Genomic DNA, 17,290 nt, shown 5'->3' with positions numbered 1-17,290 from the left:
AGGCAGAAAGAAATCTGGGGAAATTCAAGAAGAAAGTGAAATGCAGAACGCAGGTCTATAGCTGAAATGATTAAAGCTTAGTGTTTAGAAATTAGAAATTCAGAGTGCTTCCCACACGATGACTGGCTGGTGGCCCACGTAAAAGTGACTTGTGACTCTACCCAGCTCCAGTGGAAAAGGGCTCACGCTCACTTGGTCTCATAAGAGGCAAAAGCGTTTAATGTTCAGTCAGGGAGCTGTCTTCTACTCCTTGAAGTACCAAAAATGACAACAGTGATGTTGGGATACAATCACTGATTTTTCCTATTACAAAAACTGAAGACAAGAAAGCTACTGAAACCCTCGTATGTCAAATAGCTTGAGGTGTAAACACTGTTTGGTGGCCAGCGGCCTGAACGAATAACCCTAAGCTTGGCTGAATTAGTCTAATGCATCAGAAATCGTGTCACTTGTTTAAAGAGAAGAGTTTCCAACAGCGCAACATTTCATGAATTTTACCTATAAAAGCTCCAAGGACAGATTCTGAACTCCAGCCCCTGCTACATTAACACAAGAACTAACTATTTATAATGTGAAAATATTGTTTTATGGAGAAAGATCCCCCAGTGCATACAGGGTTGGAGATAGTAAGCTACTCTGAAGTAGCAGCATGATAGTCAAACCAGTTAGATGTGTGTGCGTAGGACAGAAGTGAGGTTCCTGGAAAGATCTCGGCTAAGGAAAGACCTAATGACCTTGCATGACGGTGACTTCCGAAAAAGTACAGCTGCCTCGTTGAATTTACAGTATTCCGCAGCAAATTGTCACTGATAGTCTATGGGCCCTTTCTCGGCCAAGTCCACACATTGCTTAAACCCTTTAAGCAGATGTGAAAAGACTGGGTTTGCCAAAGGGGAGCATGGATTTTCTCTTTCACTGCGAGCTACAGTTGGTTTTTGGCTGACAATTCTGATTTCTCATTTGCTTTGCCAGCAATGTTTAACGCAGCAGAAGCAAAGCAGGAACGATGTCAGTTGGATGCTCGCGTTTCCCGCCTACTCAAAACAGGGGAAAGCTGTGCAAAAGGAGAAGGAAAACCAAGGACAGACATCCGCAGTGATTATCTCACTTGGACACGTTACCGGCAGCGTCCAAAACTGAGCCTTGCCTTCTTACACTTCCTGGCCAACAGCATGAAATTAATTTGCAATTTTGAACCACTGCCCATAAACTGTTTGACATATAGTCAACTATCAAAGCGCATTATCAGTCCCACAGCCTATACGACAGTTATTTATTCTGAAACGTCCCTAAACCTAAACTGAGGACGGCTGAGCCTGCACCCGAGGGGATGCCCACCTCCGGGGGGCTCCTCCTCCTTTCATATAATTAGGAGATGATATGAAAAAATAAAAACCCGTAAAATTAAACTTCTGTTCAGGCATAACGTATCAAGCGTCACACCTCTCATTCTCATATTCACAGAAGGAAAATGCACGTTTCAGTCAGATACCTGAAAGCTTCCTCTTAACGTGAATCTCTGGGTGGCATTTGCTAGCTGGTAAGATGGGAGCAGAAGGCGTCATGGCTAAGAAGTATTGCACACGCGTAACGTCCAAGCACCAGACCAACAGCAGTTGCTTTGTTACACCAGTAAGACTCTCAGCCTCTTGCTGGGGAAGCAGGATTAAAAGCTACTGGTCACACATATTTACTGATTTCTAAGCGCTTTTGTAAAGGACGCCATTTCACGTCATCGTTTTCATTCCCACCAGACCTGCCCACTCTTCGTTTCCTCCTAGCCTCTACACACATGGCAGTCAAGCAGACACAAATTTAACAGCTTCATTGAATTCCTATATATTGATCAGAATACTTTTATTTAATTCTTATTCCACTCTTACTTTCCCAGGTATATTGCTCAGATTTCCCTCTGTTCTCAAAGGTACCTTACAGTAATTATGCGTTTCTGACAACACTGGGCACCAGACCCACACAAGTTTTTACGCTTGTCATATAACAATAATTGCGATTTCTATTCTTGTCAGTACTAGAAAGAAAAGGAGCTATGCCCTGGCACACGAGAAACAGAAAACCCCCAAACAAATATCCTCAGCCTGTAACCTGTAAATGGAGACCTGTAGGTGGGCACCGATACACGTTGAACATTGACTACATTAGACAAAGACTTGAATATGGAAACCGTCCACAGCCAAAGCTGTACATCCAACTCTGCCAAGTGAAATACACAAGGTAAATTATAACTAAGTGCTGCCCTTGTGGCAGATACAGCTGGTTTTCCTCAAACAATAATCAGAATTAAACTTACTGTAGGTTCCTTCACTTAGAAACCACGGGAATTTTCTCGTGTTATGATGCAAGACCTCTGCTGCCTACTTTTACAGTGATCGATGTGGCGGTTTTATGAGCTTATCCAAAAGACTCACTACTAATACCGAAACCGGTGCTCTCCATTTAACTTGAGGCTCCAAGTTACGGCCAGTATATTAGTTTTCAAAGGAGAAAAAGGAGATTGATTTCATGTGAAAGTTTTTAAAGTTTCACAAATTCCTATGCAATACCCCAGCAGACTTCACATACAACGCACAAACGAGGAAAGAGCCTAACACAAGCTGCTTACAGCAAGCTGTTACTTAAGGCAAATATATTCCTCAATATTTTTGTGTCAAAGTGTAGGAAGAGCCTTAAAATCTTAAGTCATTACATTGACAATCCTTAAAACCCCGGAGTTTTGGGGCTTGGGGGGTACACCCCCTCAAATAATGTCTCATTTGCACTATTTCCTAAACATAATTATATATTAGAAGTATCAAGGCAAAATTGAAAATTCCATTTTCCCCAGAAGGATGTAAATACTAACTATTATTGCTTTGTTTAAAATACATCTTCATTTGTAGTTATCCCAATCAAAACGTATTCTTTTTTTAAAGAAAATAATAGGATGTTCCAAGTGCTTATATGTTGCTCCTGAATGTTTGGATAAAAACGTCTGTCAAAATTAAGTTTCTGGATTTTGACAGAACTTGGTATCTTAGAACTGAAATAGCAGATGTAACGTCAGGGCAAATAAAGCTAATCTGTATTCTGAAGCCAGGTTGTAACAGATCTAGCCCCAGAAACAAAAATCTGTTATCATGGGTACACTGTTTTTACATGTACGTGAAGAGTTGACCCTCTCTACTACGATGGCATTATTTTGGGTTTTTAAAGGAAAGGACAGTTTGGGCATTAACCTAATTTAAAATCTTGAGACGTCCTTAACTCAATTACAATTAGTTAAGCAACAACAAGTTCAACTTTGCAAAACAAGTATCAGCAGAGTACCCTGCCTCTAGACAATCATTAATCTAGGATATAGATAAAACTCTCTGCTGGTCCCAACGGACGCTCAGCTGGATTTTAGCACATACCACACTAACTGTACATTCTTGCACTAAATCTCTGCTTATGCACAGCCGAAGACAGGAACAGATGGGGAGAAACCACTTCTGTGCTCAGTACACACATAACGAGGGGCGTAACGAGTCCCGTTAAACCTTCATTTCCACCCTCCCTCACCGTGTTCAAAACGTGATAATTCAGTTTAACAGTGAAATAACTAATCAAATAGAATCTAATTCTGGCTTTCTAGTTAAGCTCACATCCTCCAGTTTTTCCATGAGAATGACTTCTTCCTTTATGGAATCTCACACTGTTTCAGAGCCAGACGATGTCCAAGTTCTTGCATCCCTGTAGAGGGCAAAGAACTGGGGCACACCACTGGGGACCACGAAGACGATCCCTTATGGGAATGACAGACTGTCATCAGCAATGTCTCCAAAGGCACCGCGTACATGCGCCCAACGGAGAGAACAGCATGCACGTACTGCCTCATCTCCCATCTCTGCACGCAGAGGAGATTTGGAAGCCTACCCCTCCAGAAATTAAACAAATATCCGTTTAGTGACACTTTATCGTGCCTTATGTCAGGGAGATGTACACATTGGCCTTTCCCAATCTAGTCTAGCTCTATTTGTCGTGTTATTTTCTGTGTAGGGCGATGGGGGGGATGAGAGGGCGGCTTGTGGCTTTACTTAGGCTGCAAGCTCTGCAACACAGAAAGCTATGGTCCTACCAGGCCTGTCTCACCGATAACAATACACAAACGGTATGCATAATAGCATAACAGTCTGGATCTCTGGGGGAAACAAACAAAAAAAAAAGTTAAATGAATTCATCTAGGAGCAATATAAAAGTCATTATAAGGTGAGGAAGGAGGACTTCTAAGTACAAGCAACCTGTCAGATCGCCTCTGTAGTAAATCCTTCTTGTCTATGTGACAACACAGTTTCGTACATGATCAACAGGAACACAGGAAGCTTGGAGAAAACAAACATTCCTAAACTCGATTATTTGGCCGAGCGCCTCCACAGGCCATTGGAGGAGCTAAGCTGGTGTCTGCCACTGGCCACTCTGGGACGGCTCCAGGTAACATCTTCCCCTCCAGCCGGGCAACACCTTCCCCTCCAGCTAACCTCCAGCTGCGAGGAAACATACCACAGGCTAGGACAAAAAGATACCCATTTGTTACTACAGTAACATTAAAACAGATTAAATTTCTAAACATACACCGACAGTAAAATACGAACTCCTCAAGTGGAGCAAGGGGAAAGCTCACCAGAAGACAGAAAAGTTCTCTTTACTACATTGCTCAGAACAACCTCGGAGTAGGATTACTTGAAAATATACGGCTATATTTATCCACTGGGATATGTTTCCAGAAATCCCACGCCAGGAATTTGCAGAGGGGAAACAAAAATGCTTGGGATGCTTTTGATCTTCCCGGCGGAGCTGCTCCCCTGAATTCGCAGCACTTGCCCCAGCAGCAGAGTCCTCCTCGGCCCTGGGGAACCGATCGACCAGATTTCAGCCCCACCAACCCAGCGGGGTCGGAGCAACCGCCTTGCAGATTTACTGCAGCCAGCAATGGCAACGTTCAGACACCAGCAGGTGTCTGAAAACGCTCAAAAGGTTTAGAGGAGCAAGGATAAAGTGGATGCCTGCTCTTCAAAAGCCAAGACAGAATTATTTTCTGTGAGAAGAACACAAACAATTACTAAATATTTTTTTATTTACGTAAAAAAAAAAAGAACAAAAAAATTGGGCGTCACACACACTGTAGGACAGCTCACTTTCAGAATACAAGAAATCAGTCAAATATTAAAATAACAGTCAAATTGCCATCACTTGAGTAAGGTTGCCCTGCAAATGAAGTCAGCATCATGAAAATGTGGCCTTCAGCTCGACTTTTATAAAGTCCTAGGGAAGAAACGCAGGCTCTGACCCTGCACTACGTGATTCTTCACGTTTGCAAGACAAACAGTAATAGAAAGACTGAACAGTATTATTTTACTAGTACAGCTTGATATCTGCATGAGAAAGAGATGATTCTTGAAAAACTTCTGGCTAACACACAAAAAAATAAATACCTCCTCATTGTAATTTGATAATACAGATATTTATATACATAAAGTGATCATCCTTAAAAATAATAAAACCCAACCATAAAGCCGCATGAGAACCACAGTTATTTCCTACTCTATTTCTAAAAGAGCACTGTGGTGTTGGTTCAGCCTACGTTCTCCCTTCTGTTGCTCCAAATTCTTGTCTTGGGTGTCCGAGAACTTCCCCAGGCTTAGCAGGGGAAGATGAGAGTCTGCTTTTTCCCACCTACAGATTCCTCGTCCTCTTCCCTTCAGCACTGACAGCTTTGCTACCGCTCCACTCCTTCGGGCTTCAGTAACAAGGGTAACACACTATCACTTCTCAGGCTTTCACACCTAACATTTCAGCTTTTTCTAGGATATCGTCACCTGTGATTTATTATTATTTTTTTTAAGTGTTGAACCTTGCAAAAAATAAATTTTATTTTCTCATTAGTCTTTTCTCATACTTCTTTCTTAAATGCAGAGATACGCCTTTTCTCTTTCCACTGCCAGATTCAATATTTCTTACCTTCACGTTCAAAGTGGCAAACCCCCTCTACCTCTCCTAGAAGACACCTTGCTGCTACCTCTTCTACCCCTTCTTCCAGTCCCGTCTTCAGTTGTGTTTCAACTGTTGCCTGTGTCTGCCAACACATCCCTTCGCGGGCAAGTATCTCCTCTCTCTTCTTTGTCTTCAAGTCCACTTTTTAAAACCTAACTTTCTTTACTCAGCTCTCTCCTCAGTCACTGCTGTTCTAGCTGATACGGATCTTCTCTTCCCTTTGCCTCACTCTCCAACTTTAATGCTCTGATCTTTCAAACATCTTGTCCTTTGCCTTTTTTTGTATCATCTAATCTTTACCATTATCTCACCTATTATGATTTAGGACTTGCACGCTATAGGTAGCAACAACCTCCCTCTCTCTCCCTTCTTGCTGTGCTATGCAAAAAGGATATATTAATATACAAGATAAGCAAATGCTCGGCAGCCACACTGTGCTAAAAGGTTGCTGTGAAACTTCCTTCAAAAACTGTGACCGTTTTACACAACATATTTCCTCACAGACAGAACACAGCCCCTATAGAACAACATTTCTACAAGCTGCCATTACAGCCAGACTTGCTCTGTAACATGTAACAACTCACTTAACTGCTCTATTTTATGTTTACTTTATCATTTTACAAATGCAGGTGATATGGACCCTTTGCCAACAGGTAACATTCAGCACGTGCAAAGTCACCCACATCAATAAGAACCACCTACGTGACCTAGAAGGGAATGGACTAAAAAGTCCCTCCTGTACAGCCCAGATTCTGCAGGATGCCAAATGCTAAGCTCTTGTATCATCCCCAAAACAGGAGGCAAATGGAAATAAAGAAAGGAAGAACAAGATCCCTGTCTTTCTATAACCAAACAATATTAGCAGAGATCGTTCGGTCAATAAAACCTACTCGAGTTTATTGAGCTCAATCTTTTTTTCAGGAGCATGTAGGAGAGGAGAACGATCTTGTTTCACCCTCCTTTACCCTGTTCTCAAGAACCACGCCAATATTTTCTTGTGCTTCATCCTAAAAACCAAATTGCAGTTTATGGTGACAGTCTCCAAATCTTCTTGGTCCCATGCTCCATGCATCTACCTCCTCTATTAACCACAGAATTTTCTGCCGGCCAGCTGGAACTAATCATCACAATTTGAGGCTTTTGTTTAGAGGACTATCTACAGCACTAAAATATAGAGGTTTGGAAAAAAACCCCACCCTGAAACAGTTCTTATGCAGAGGACAAGATATAGAATAGTCTATAATAGATTATATAAAAGCCAGCCAATTCTTATCTGGAGCAAAGGAAGACAGGGATACTCCCCCACCGCAGAGAAACCCAGACAAGATGACGAGGGGGGATAGGTTCTCACCTAAGTGATTTTTCATGGAGCCAGCGGGGGTCCCTTGTCATGCCATTTCTGGCTTTGGGACTAGGTTGCTAAGCACTGATGGTCCCAAATGGTTCTGCAGTACACTAAACTTAATTTGACAAGGCTTATTAGCACTGGCTTTGAGCCTGACAGACCCAAGCTGTCTCTAATGCTCAACATGCTCAAATTCGTACGATGCTCTCCAACACTGTAGCAATGGGAACAGCAATGCCAAGAGACCTGATCTGGCTCCGTGTTGAGCTCGCTAAGGTTTGGCGGGCTTTACTGGCTTAGGACTGTGCCACATGGAAGCAAATACACTTGCTTTCACACCCCCTTTAATGGGCTTGGAGGACACGGATTTGCTCCAGCGTTCTAAACCAATACATCTGGCTGGACGTGAGCTGGCTCTTCACAGTTCAGCTCACGCGCGTCTCTGCTCACGGCACCGTGAGTCTACAAAGCAGATAACCGCCCACAGGGGGAAAGAGGATGGTAGAAGGCTTCCCTCTAAGCTCTGCTGTATCTCTATTTAATGAGCAAGGTTAAATCTTCATTTAGGGTGCCTTTTTTTCCCCTCTTTTTTCCCACCCCCCAAATCTGCTCATCTGTGATGGCCACCTTACAGACGCTACAATATAGACATGGACACCTGTAACTGAAAGATACTTTTGAAAAAAGTAAGACTAGACATCACCTGGTTGAGTGTTTGAACTGACTGGACAGCCTTGCCTCTGCCACCCTCCTGAACCTAAAGTACCCAACCACAAACACCAGTTCCCACACTCTGGAGAATGGCTGTAAGCCATGGGAAGAGGAAAACATTAAAATGCAAAGGACGAAGACTGCCATATCTTTAAAAACCAAAACAAAAAAAGAACACCACCACAACCGAAAACCACCAAAAAAACCCCTCCAAAACACTGCAATGTATGCATTTTTCCTAAAACACAGAAGAGCTGGAGAAGGGTTGTCTCCTTCAACACTGCAAGCAATTGCGTGAACACCCTCTCTATGAAGACACTTACGTCCTTGCCTTAGTATCTTTACTGTAAGATAATAAAGAGCTCTGTAAGCATGCACGCTTAACAAAAGCAAGCCATAAGCATAATCCTCATTTTTCTCCTGTGAGGAAAACCACTGGGGATGCCTAGCTATGACTGATGCACTAGGTCTCATGAGCAGGGGGGAGAGTCCCACTCACTCCACCCTCCTGAATGAGCAACCAGAATAATGTCAGAGCCCCAGAGGAGGCATCGCAGAGCAAACACGGCTTCCCCGCGCTCTCCACAAGCCCTGACCCAGCACGTGCCCTCTGCACGCCTCTGGTTATAACCAGATCCGACTTCTATAAGCAACCTACAGCGTGCATCCAGCTATCCAACAGAACAACGCCGCGCCTTCATTGAGCATAATGACTTACAGTGACTTTTAGCTACAACGCCTTGGAATTTGTTACAGACTCCAGTCCTGAATGAAATTCAGTTCTTAGGATACACTTGTGGAACATGAAATCATAGTAATTGTCAAAATTTCCTCAATTATTTATACTCTAGACAGCTGCTGTGGCTACAGCAAGAATAGCAACCCACCTCTTCAAAGTAGCAATGATAAATCTTTTAGATGGCTTGCTTTTTACGGAGCGCTCGCTCCACGGGTTGAAGCAAGATTGATAACTTCCAAGAAAAAACAAAAAGCCAAAACAGAACAGCAGAACGCAGTGTGGTTTCTGACTTCACATGGCAAACTCCCATCAAATCTCTACTCTTTCGTTTAACTATGTGAGTGGCTGTGCTCAAGGTGCAGTTGGGGAGGTAGGGGCAGTTGGGAACAGAGCCATAAAAATGAAAAACATTAAAATAGTGTCACACACAGAATGGATATTCGTGTATCCCAAAGTGAGCATTTGCAATGCAACGGGGAGATTTTAGAATGCGTATTGTAAAATGAGTTTTTTCTCGAGATACATGAGGAAATAACTTTCTTTAAAATACCATAAATTTTAAACAACCCTTTCCTAGGATGCATTTTAAAAATCAGTTTCTTATTTATTTCTTAAAGTTCTGCCTATAATTTTAGCTTCACCAATATTCGCAGCAGACACACTCGAGGTACTATATGCTTTTAATTTTACTGCACTCATTTCTTTTTCTTCAGTTTTAAATATTACATACAAGCAAGACACAAAACAACTTCCTTTTACAAATTAAAACTTACCAGTCAAAACCAAGTTGCATAAATAAAACATCTTGAAATTTACAATTTGAAATTTTTTCATTTAGTGTGTTTGCTCATTTATTTTATTTTCAAAGGATGCAGGAACTCCTAAACCAACTTTAAGATAAATACCTAATTCTGCTTTTTCAATACTACTCTCTATACAGAGGGACAAAGTTTTATTTTTGTACACTCCTGTTTAACGATGTGATATTTCAGAAATATAAAATTCCAATGTAAGAATAATATCAATTGTAAGTACGCGATAAATGATAAGGCCTAATTCAACTACTGTGGAGTACAATGGGGCAAGAACTGTAATATTAATGTTCTTCAGATTATACCTTTGCTCTCACTACTGTGAAAGACTAATGAAAAATTGTTATTAAAAGTCTCAGACATTGAAGTCACACACTCTCACTGATACTCAACCACATACGCAAGCAACAGCCCACTTCACTACTTACCATTTGAGACCTATTTTTTGGGCAGCCATTGATGTCTTCAATCTTCTCATTTGCTGAAAAGCAAAAAAAGAGGAGATAAAGCCAAAAAAAAAAAAAAACTGTACCAAGGATGTTTATTCTGATTATTTCCAGAGCACTTGCTGCTAGCTACATAAAGGGTTTTCGGATTGTAGTTGTCCACTCAAAGGGAATGTGTGAAACACTGAGACCCATCAAAAAAAAAAAAAAAAAAAGCAGCTGGAGTTTTCTAGCGGGTCATGCCTCCAGAGACAGCTGGGGGCAGAAAACAACTGCTCTGACATCTCGTACAGTGACGGGTAACTCCTTTAAACTACAGAAGAGATTTAAACTCTGGAATCTGAATCACTGCTGGGTGGAAAGGTGAACACTACATATGAATGGATGTTTGCACGTCAACTGATTTGCTTGTAGAGTGAATACAGCTTTTAAATCTAGATGAGAAATTGATGATAACTAATTTTTTTTATTTATTTTTATTTTTCCAAAGTACAATCCACAAGACTACTTTTCAAGCCTCTCGGCCGCAGCTGACATCTAACACAACTTGCAGGACAAGATATAGTTTCAATCTTTAATGTCCCAAGTGCAATAACGAAGTTGTTGAGGTGGTTAAAACATTTGCCTTAGAGCCTTAGGTTGCTTGGTTTCCCATTTCAGTCTTGGACCCTGAAATGCCTTGTGTATGGTAGACTGAAGAACCAAAGTTCGGTTTCCCACCGTTTTTTCACCGTCATAAGGGCAGGTGTTCACATCCCATTTGATGAATTGAACAGATTTGCCCCCCATCAGTCCTTATTATTTTCTGTATTTTCTACACCAGTCCCGTATTCTCAGGACGTTGGTCAGAACTCCATCTCATCTCCTGTCGTTCTTCAGTTAGGCACATCGAATTTGGCACACAATATTCTAACAGCCGTCATAACAATGCCACAGAAGAAACAGAACTGGACTCTTTTGGGGTATTCCCTTTTTCACACATCAAGGAGCCCCAGCACGATTTTATTGCCACAGCGATGCATTTAAGAGTTGATGTTAATATGAAAAAGATTGCAGCTAAATCCACTGCGCTGTTCCCCAGGGTGGTCTATCAGCCTCCACACACACAGAGTATACATTTCTTTCTAAAAGTGTGATCTCAGATTTAATCATACAGAAACGATCTTTTATCTGTTTATTGTCCTCAATTAAAAAAAAAAAAAAAGTCAAAAAAACCCCCACTCATTTTTCCCCTTGTCCTCTAGAACTTCCAAAAATGTCACACGATGTATTTAAAACCAATGTTAGCAAACCAGAAAGCTTATTACCTGGCTCTTTTTAAACTTTTGTATGCAAACTACCCGGACTCACCTACTTGAAAGTGCCTGAACTGTTAGTAACTTGTTTCCAGGATTCTGCTTTTGACTTTTTCTGGTTTGTTTTGGTTTTTTGTTTTTTTTCCTATGCAAATGTAGAACCAAAATATTTACTCAACACTCCTACGCTTTGTGGGTATTGCTACACATTGACAGGCTTTGAGTACAAGCTTGGTTCTCGCTGTACGCTAAAGGTTAACCCCATAAACCCTATAAACTAAGAAATACACCATTCTAGAACATGGAAAAATTAATGGCAAATGAAGATGTAAGCCACCTTAAATTCTTCTGGCAGGAAAAACTTACATCCAACACACCAACTATTTGGGATGTTACCTCTATTTATCCTCTTCCTTTTTTTACACTGTGCTTACATTACCATTCTCACCTAGAAATCATTTCTTTTGTCCTCTTTCTGTCAGCTTGCAAGATGTCATCAGCTATCCTTGTACTCTTCTGATCAGCTTCAGCTGATTTGTAGCTTCTTTATTTCATTACTATCAGTTTCCTGCATTTTGTTGTGCTCTACTTTTTTTTTTCCTTTTTGTTTTTAAACAGCTGCTTTTACTTCCTCTCAAAAGCTACGTTAAACCAAGGCAACTTTCCCTCCCCACTTGTGAACCTGCAGTTCTTTTGTCCACCAGCTGCTGATTCTTCATCATTTCCCAATTACTCACCACTCTTACGCTGTTGGCCTTCTCTGCCACAGGTGATTTAGGAGGTAGATGACCAGAAACAGCTGGTGGGAATCAGAAGAGTAACAAGAACTGGAGTTTCTGCTCCTATCTACCTACCGGTTCGCCTGGTGCGATTTCTGCTTACCCCTGGGCAGGTTTATGCCCTACGTTTTCTCCTTCTAACCCACTCCCAACTCACCTATGGTTCTTGGTTACTCCTTTCACTAGATTAATGCAATTATCACCTCCTCCCTGCTGGTCCAAGTGCTGTGAAGAGCAGGTGGAATAGAGAGCAACCAGAAAAGCCGGCGGTGGGGCAAACTGGCAGCCGGGTTGAACTTTAACTCCTACACCTCTTTTGAAACCAGCAGGGCAAGACCTCAGCAACTCAACCTAAGCTGGGGAGATGCATCAAAGTGGACCAACAGGGATATCTGGCACTTTTGCAGGAATCTGCCTAATTCACCAGGCAATCGTGTTGATGGCCATTCCTCGGCCATAAACTGGACCCTATCTTTGACCCTTCCACCTAGCTCCCGGGAAGAGTGCTTGCAGCAGGTACAAGGTAAGTTGCCTTTCTTGCGGAGATGACTGGAAAGAAAGAGATAGCAGTGAAGGAGATAACAGCGTGGTGTGCCCACGGGCAGTGTGGTGGTGCAGGTCATAGCACAAGTCACCAACTGCTACGGGATCTTGGAAACGCGTCCAATTCACAGCTGCAGAAGCACAGCTTTCTGGCCAAGGTCAATGGGCAACTCACAGCTTCTGTTTCTGTTTGCCCCGTAGGAATCAGTTAGCAGAAACCAGAAGTCACAGGCGATCGTAAAGGCTTTCAATTCTACATCAGCATTGAGCAAGATGTGAATTCACAACCACAGATGTGAAATGCAGAGGATTTTTGCCAAACTGACTGCAAGTCCTAAGAGCTTCCCCCCATCACCTTTCTTATTTTTTTCACTATGAATATAGCGAATTTGCTTCAAATGCTTTTAAGTGTTTACAAATTTTCCCATTTACACAGAGACTGAAGGTTGTACTAAGGCAGACAGAAGAAACCAGCTGTGGTCTCTAATGAAAGTAGCAGTGACTGACGTTGTGCTTTCATTAGCTGGATCTGAATCAAAGCTTGGAAAATGGTACCTAAAAGAGTATTTGGGTTTATGTATTTTAACAGGACTCATAATATGAAACCGCAAGGCAAAATGATATGAAAGCATAAGTGAAAAGGAACCTCTAGCATTCAAAAGATGCAAAGAATACTTTAAATCTGTTGGCCAGTCAGCTGTCAGTGTCCCATTTATATAGGTACCAGTACGTGTCCCTGGTGAAAAAAAATTCTTCAGCAAATGACATTCCAGCAAGTGCATGAAAAATTATAATCAGAACAAATCAAAAGTGTTTCAATAAGCATTATATAGGACAAAATTGGCTATGTATGGATGGTTAGACCATCCATACAAAAAATAAGTCCACGCACTTCATAATAATGAATTAATCCTTCTCTTACAACCTTAGCAGCTATTCTGCATTATTCAGTACTTTGGGCATACCTTGGACATGAGATTACTTCTCTTGAACGTATGAATGAATACTGTTCAACAGAGTTCCTACATTTGCGTAGGAGTTGTCACCTGCAGCTTTTAACCGAACAGCCACTCAAATATTAGTAAAACGAACCTTTGTGTAACGTCCCACCCAAACTACGACAGGAGTTATCACTGGACAGTACTGCTAGGCTTGATCCCAAGGTTCTGTAACCTTCCCCTGTGAATGTAATAGTACAATTTCCATGACAGCAGACAAAAGCTATACTGAGGTAAGTCACAGTATGAATTTGTTCTGGAATAGTTATCTGGAGTAATTGCAAATTACTTTTAAAATTACAGCAAAGAGCTATTCTGCAATTAATTTCAATCAGAACGCAAGTTTTGAAGAATATTTAGATATATATGTAAGATAGGCTATCCTGGCATACCCAAAGCACCTACACTAAACAATGTGCCCGTCACCTCCTATAACGGTGTGCTGATTGCCCAGCACAACACTGATGCGCACATTTTACTTCTTATTGAAACGGCTTCTATTTAGCTGAATAAGTATTTAACACTAACACAATGTCTGCATCCCTAATGAAAAAGGCACAGCTTTTGTATCTGACCGGACTTTGGTTGTATCCTACCAAGTAAAATATTCCATAAAATAACCCAGGCATCATCAGTAGGACAAGCACTATCAGAATGGGTTAAAGTTTAATTTTAGCATCAATTCTAAGTCCTGAAAATTGACGGTTCTCACAGGGAACCAACCAACAATTCTATACACTAACAAATTCCAGAGCACGCACAGACCCAGTATTTCTGCCTTTATGAACTTAAATATAGCTACTATGTTTATATGGCATTACTAAGGCATGTATTACTTATGGATTCTTTTATAGACTCGTAAATTTTGCACTGAAATAAAACAGATGCATTTTAATTGACTTGCAAATACAAAAAGCTGTCATCATATAATGCTTCTATATTATTATTAGCAGTTTTGAAGTCTGAAGATTATCTCCTCTGAAGTCAAATGAAGTGATGTTTAGTTTCAGGTCTTTTTAGATTTGCTCTTTGTTTGGATGCTAAGGTAAAAGAACGACCTAGTGATTGCTAATTTTAAAATTTTCTTTTCCTAAATATGCAGCTATTCCACTTAAGAAAGGTAAGCAGAAAGCACTGCGGTCACTGTCTCTGTACGATCATTAACTCTTATGGAGCCTTCATAAAAAAAAAAATAATAATAGTAATCACATTAATTCTTTTTCCAGCTTTGGATATTAAGTATATTTCAAGATTCAACATCTGTGATGTAATTTCAGGTGGTGAACACAAGAAAAACTGTATCACTAATAATTAGACCTGAATCAATTTTGATGCCTTTGGATAATCTCCAGATACCCCAGGCACAAAAAGGAGGAAGGATCTTCAGGGCTGCTTTTACACATCGCTTTTACACATAGCACACCATAACATAACAAAGAAAAAAAACCTCTCCTGCACTGCATATAGCAGCTTTCTTAGTACGCAGTCTTATTTGTTAGAAAAAAAGCTTGTATTTTGCAGGCTACAGCTAAAGCTGTTTCTAGGCGTGAAAATTATCACCATCTTTGTGACAATGAGATGCAGCGTGGGGAGGGCCATCCACAGCAGACACAAATGACTTTTTCTTCACTATTGATTTGGAGGATTCAACCGAGTATGTTTAAAGATGAACTTTGCTTCCCGTGGAAAACCTTCTCCGAAAATTAATCCTTCACCCTCTACTTTAACTTTTGAAAGCTTGCAGACCTGATCTTAAATATTAGCCAAAAAGCAGCTCTGAGAATGGCAAAAAAAAAAAAAAAGCAAAGGTGAATCAAAGCAAAATGCAGTAAGCAATATAATTTCTGTGTATTTTAGAGGGAGTAATTTGAATTTCATAAAACACTTCAGAAGTCAATGCTCAAACAACTACATTTAAATATTTGGTACAACCAGGTTCGTATTTTGGTGGTGATATTCTTACATACGTGTTCTTACGCAAAGGTTTTTTACAACAGCATTAATAGAGGGCAGCTAGATACGCGTGAAAGGAATCGACACCTAATTGCTCCTGGGTTTCCAAAGATTTTCCCTAATACGGGAAACAGATAAAGGATAAGATGTTGTTTATAGCGAATACCTGCCCATACACAATCAATCCATGGCATGGTTTTATACATCCGTAGCTGCACGGCAGGGCTGTAGAACGCTACTGAGATATAATGCCGCTCTACAACACAAAGTCTTTTTTGATGTGCTCCAGTGCAGCTCCAGTAGAGTCACTGGAACGGTGCTTCCCAATTTCATCCGAAAACAGGGCTTGCATATTTGTACCTTAAATCAAGGAACTGGCTCGTTTACAGCATCTCAAACACATACCAACAGGCATGCACTGATGTCTTGTTGCTTCACTGCTGTCGTCTTAATTTGCATCTCAAATCTGTCAGCTTGCTTCTAACAATAGTTGTCCTAATTCCCATTAGCAGGCTTTCTGATTCCATCAATCTCCATTGGCCCATGCATGTGTTTTGTGGCATCCCAAGTACCAGATGGATGAGCCTCTGAAGGAACTAATGAAGGATCCAGGCCCAAGGGAAGAAGGAGAATATGTAGCTTTACATGGGGCCAATGGAGAAAATTATTTAGAACCTTCATTATCTGTGAATATTAGTGCAAACTGAGGGCATTAAAAAGGCTTTGTACAACTGAGCCTCTATTTGAGATTTGTCCTAATGATGACGTTCCTCAGTTGAAAACTCATTATGAAAGATTTCTTTTTTTCTGCCACATGAAAATTAGAGCCTTCTCCTTTCCTAGCTGCGCATATGGGTTTTCCAAATCCAACTGGAAGCAGGAGGTTCAACACAGCAGACCAGTATCACTGTGAATTATGTTCAGATCAATCCCCAGAAGGTATCAGAAAGAGAGACACTGAAGGCTAACAGCATCCTAGCAGAAAAAAATCCCTCATCAGTTGCTTTTTTAACATTCAACTGTGCGGAGCGATATTGCTGCGTCAGGAGATCTTATCAGCAACATCAAATATTTTTCCATTATGCTTTTAGACAAGACTTTATTGAACTAATTAGCAAAGTCTCTGAAGGAAAATTATCTACATAATTCCATGCAGTTTGATGGATTTCTCCCACCCCCCGTGTTTACGTAGCAGATAAAGACTGAATTTCTGAACGAGCTGGTTGACATCTGGTACAAAAAGAGAAAGTCACTCACCTACAACCTGGATTATTTCAGCTAATAACACTCCATCAGTCACATCTTGCTGTAGATCCTTTATCAACCTCTTGTGACCAGATTTTGCTAGATAGTGATTAGCCCAATCCGTATAAATCTGTTCGGAGAAAGATAAACAAAAAGAATTTGTTAGTCATAACATCAACCTCAAAAATGAGAGCTCTTTGTTTCTCTCAGTAGCCGAGGAGCTGATTAAGATCACTGCTTTTTTTGCTGTTTGAAACAAGCCAACGACATTAAAATTCAAGGCATTGTGCAGATCAAGCATTTGGCTTTTCCTATTCGGATATCTGACAGCAAAGCGCACAGAAAAGGACAGTAAACTCCTGAACGTGTAACAGCTTCAATGGATCATCCGGCAGTA

The 17,290-nt window shown here is 40.9% G+C and overlaps 1 protein-coding gene across 2 annotated transcripts in view; it reads right to left on the bottom strand.

Annotated features, from left to right (window-relative positions):
* Positions 1–17,290, bottom strand: part of NAV2 (neuron navigator 2) — a 234,703-nt gene that overhangs the window by 151,026 nt on the left and 66,387 nt on the right. For both annotated transcript variants that reach the window (XM_063331285.1, XM_063331286.1), the window contains exons 2-3: positions 16,906–17,023; positions 10,063–10,115 (exon numbers count right to left, since the gene is read on the bottom strand). In XM_063331285.1, the coding sequence (XP_063187355.1) occupies positions 10,063–10,115; positions 16,906–17,023 (171 nt within the window). The remainder of the gene's footprint in view (positions 1–10,062; positions 10,116–16,905; positions 17,024–17,290) is intronic.

The sequence above is a fragment of the Chroicocephalus ridibundus genome, chromosome 4 (genome assembly GCF_963924245.1).
Source record: "Chroicocephalus ridibundus chromosome 4, bChrRid1.1, whole genome shotgun sequence".
Lineage (NCBI taxonomy): Eukaryota > Metazoa > Chordata > Aves > Charadriiformes > Laridae > Chroicocephalus > Chroicocephalus ridibundus.
This window is presented reverse-complemented; position numbering and strand designations above follow the sequence as displayed.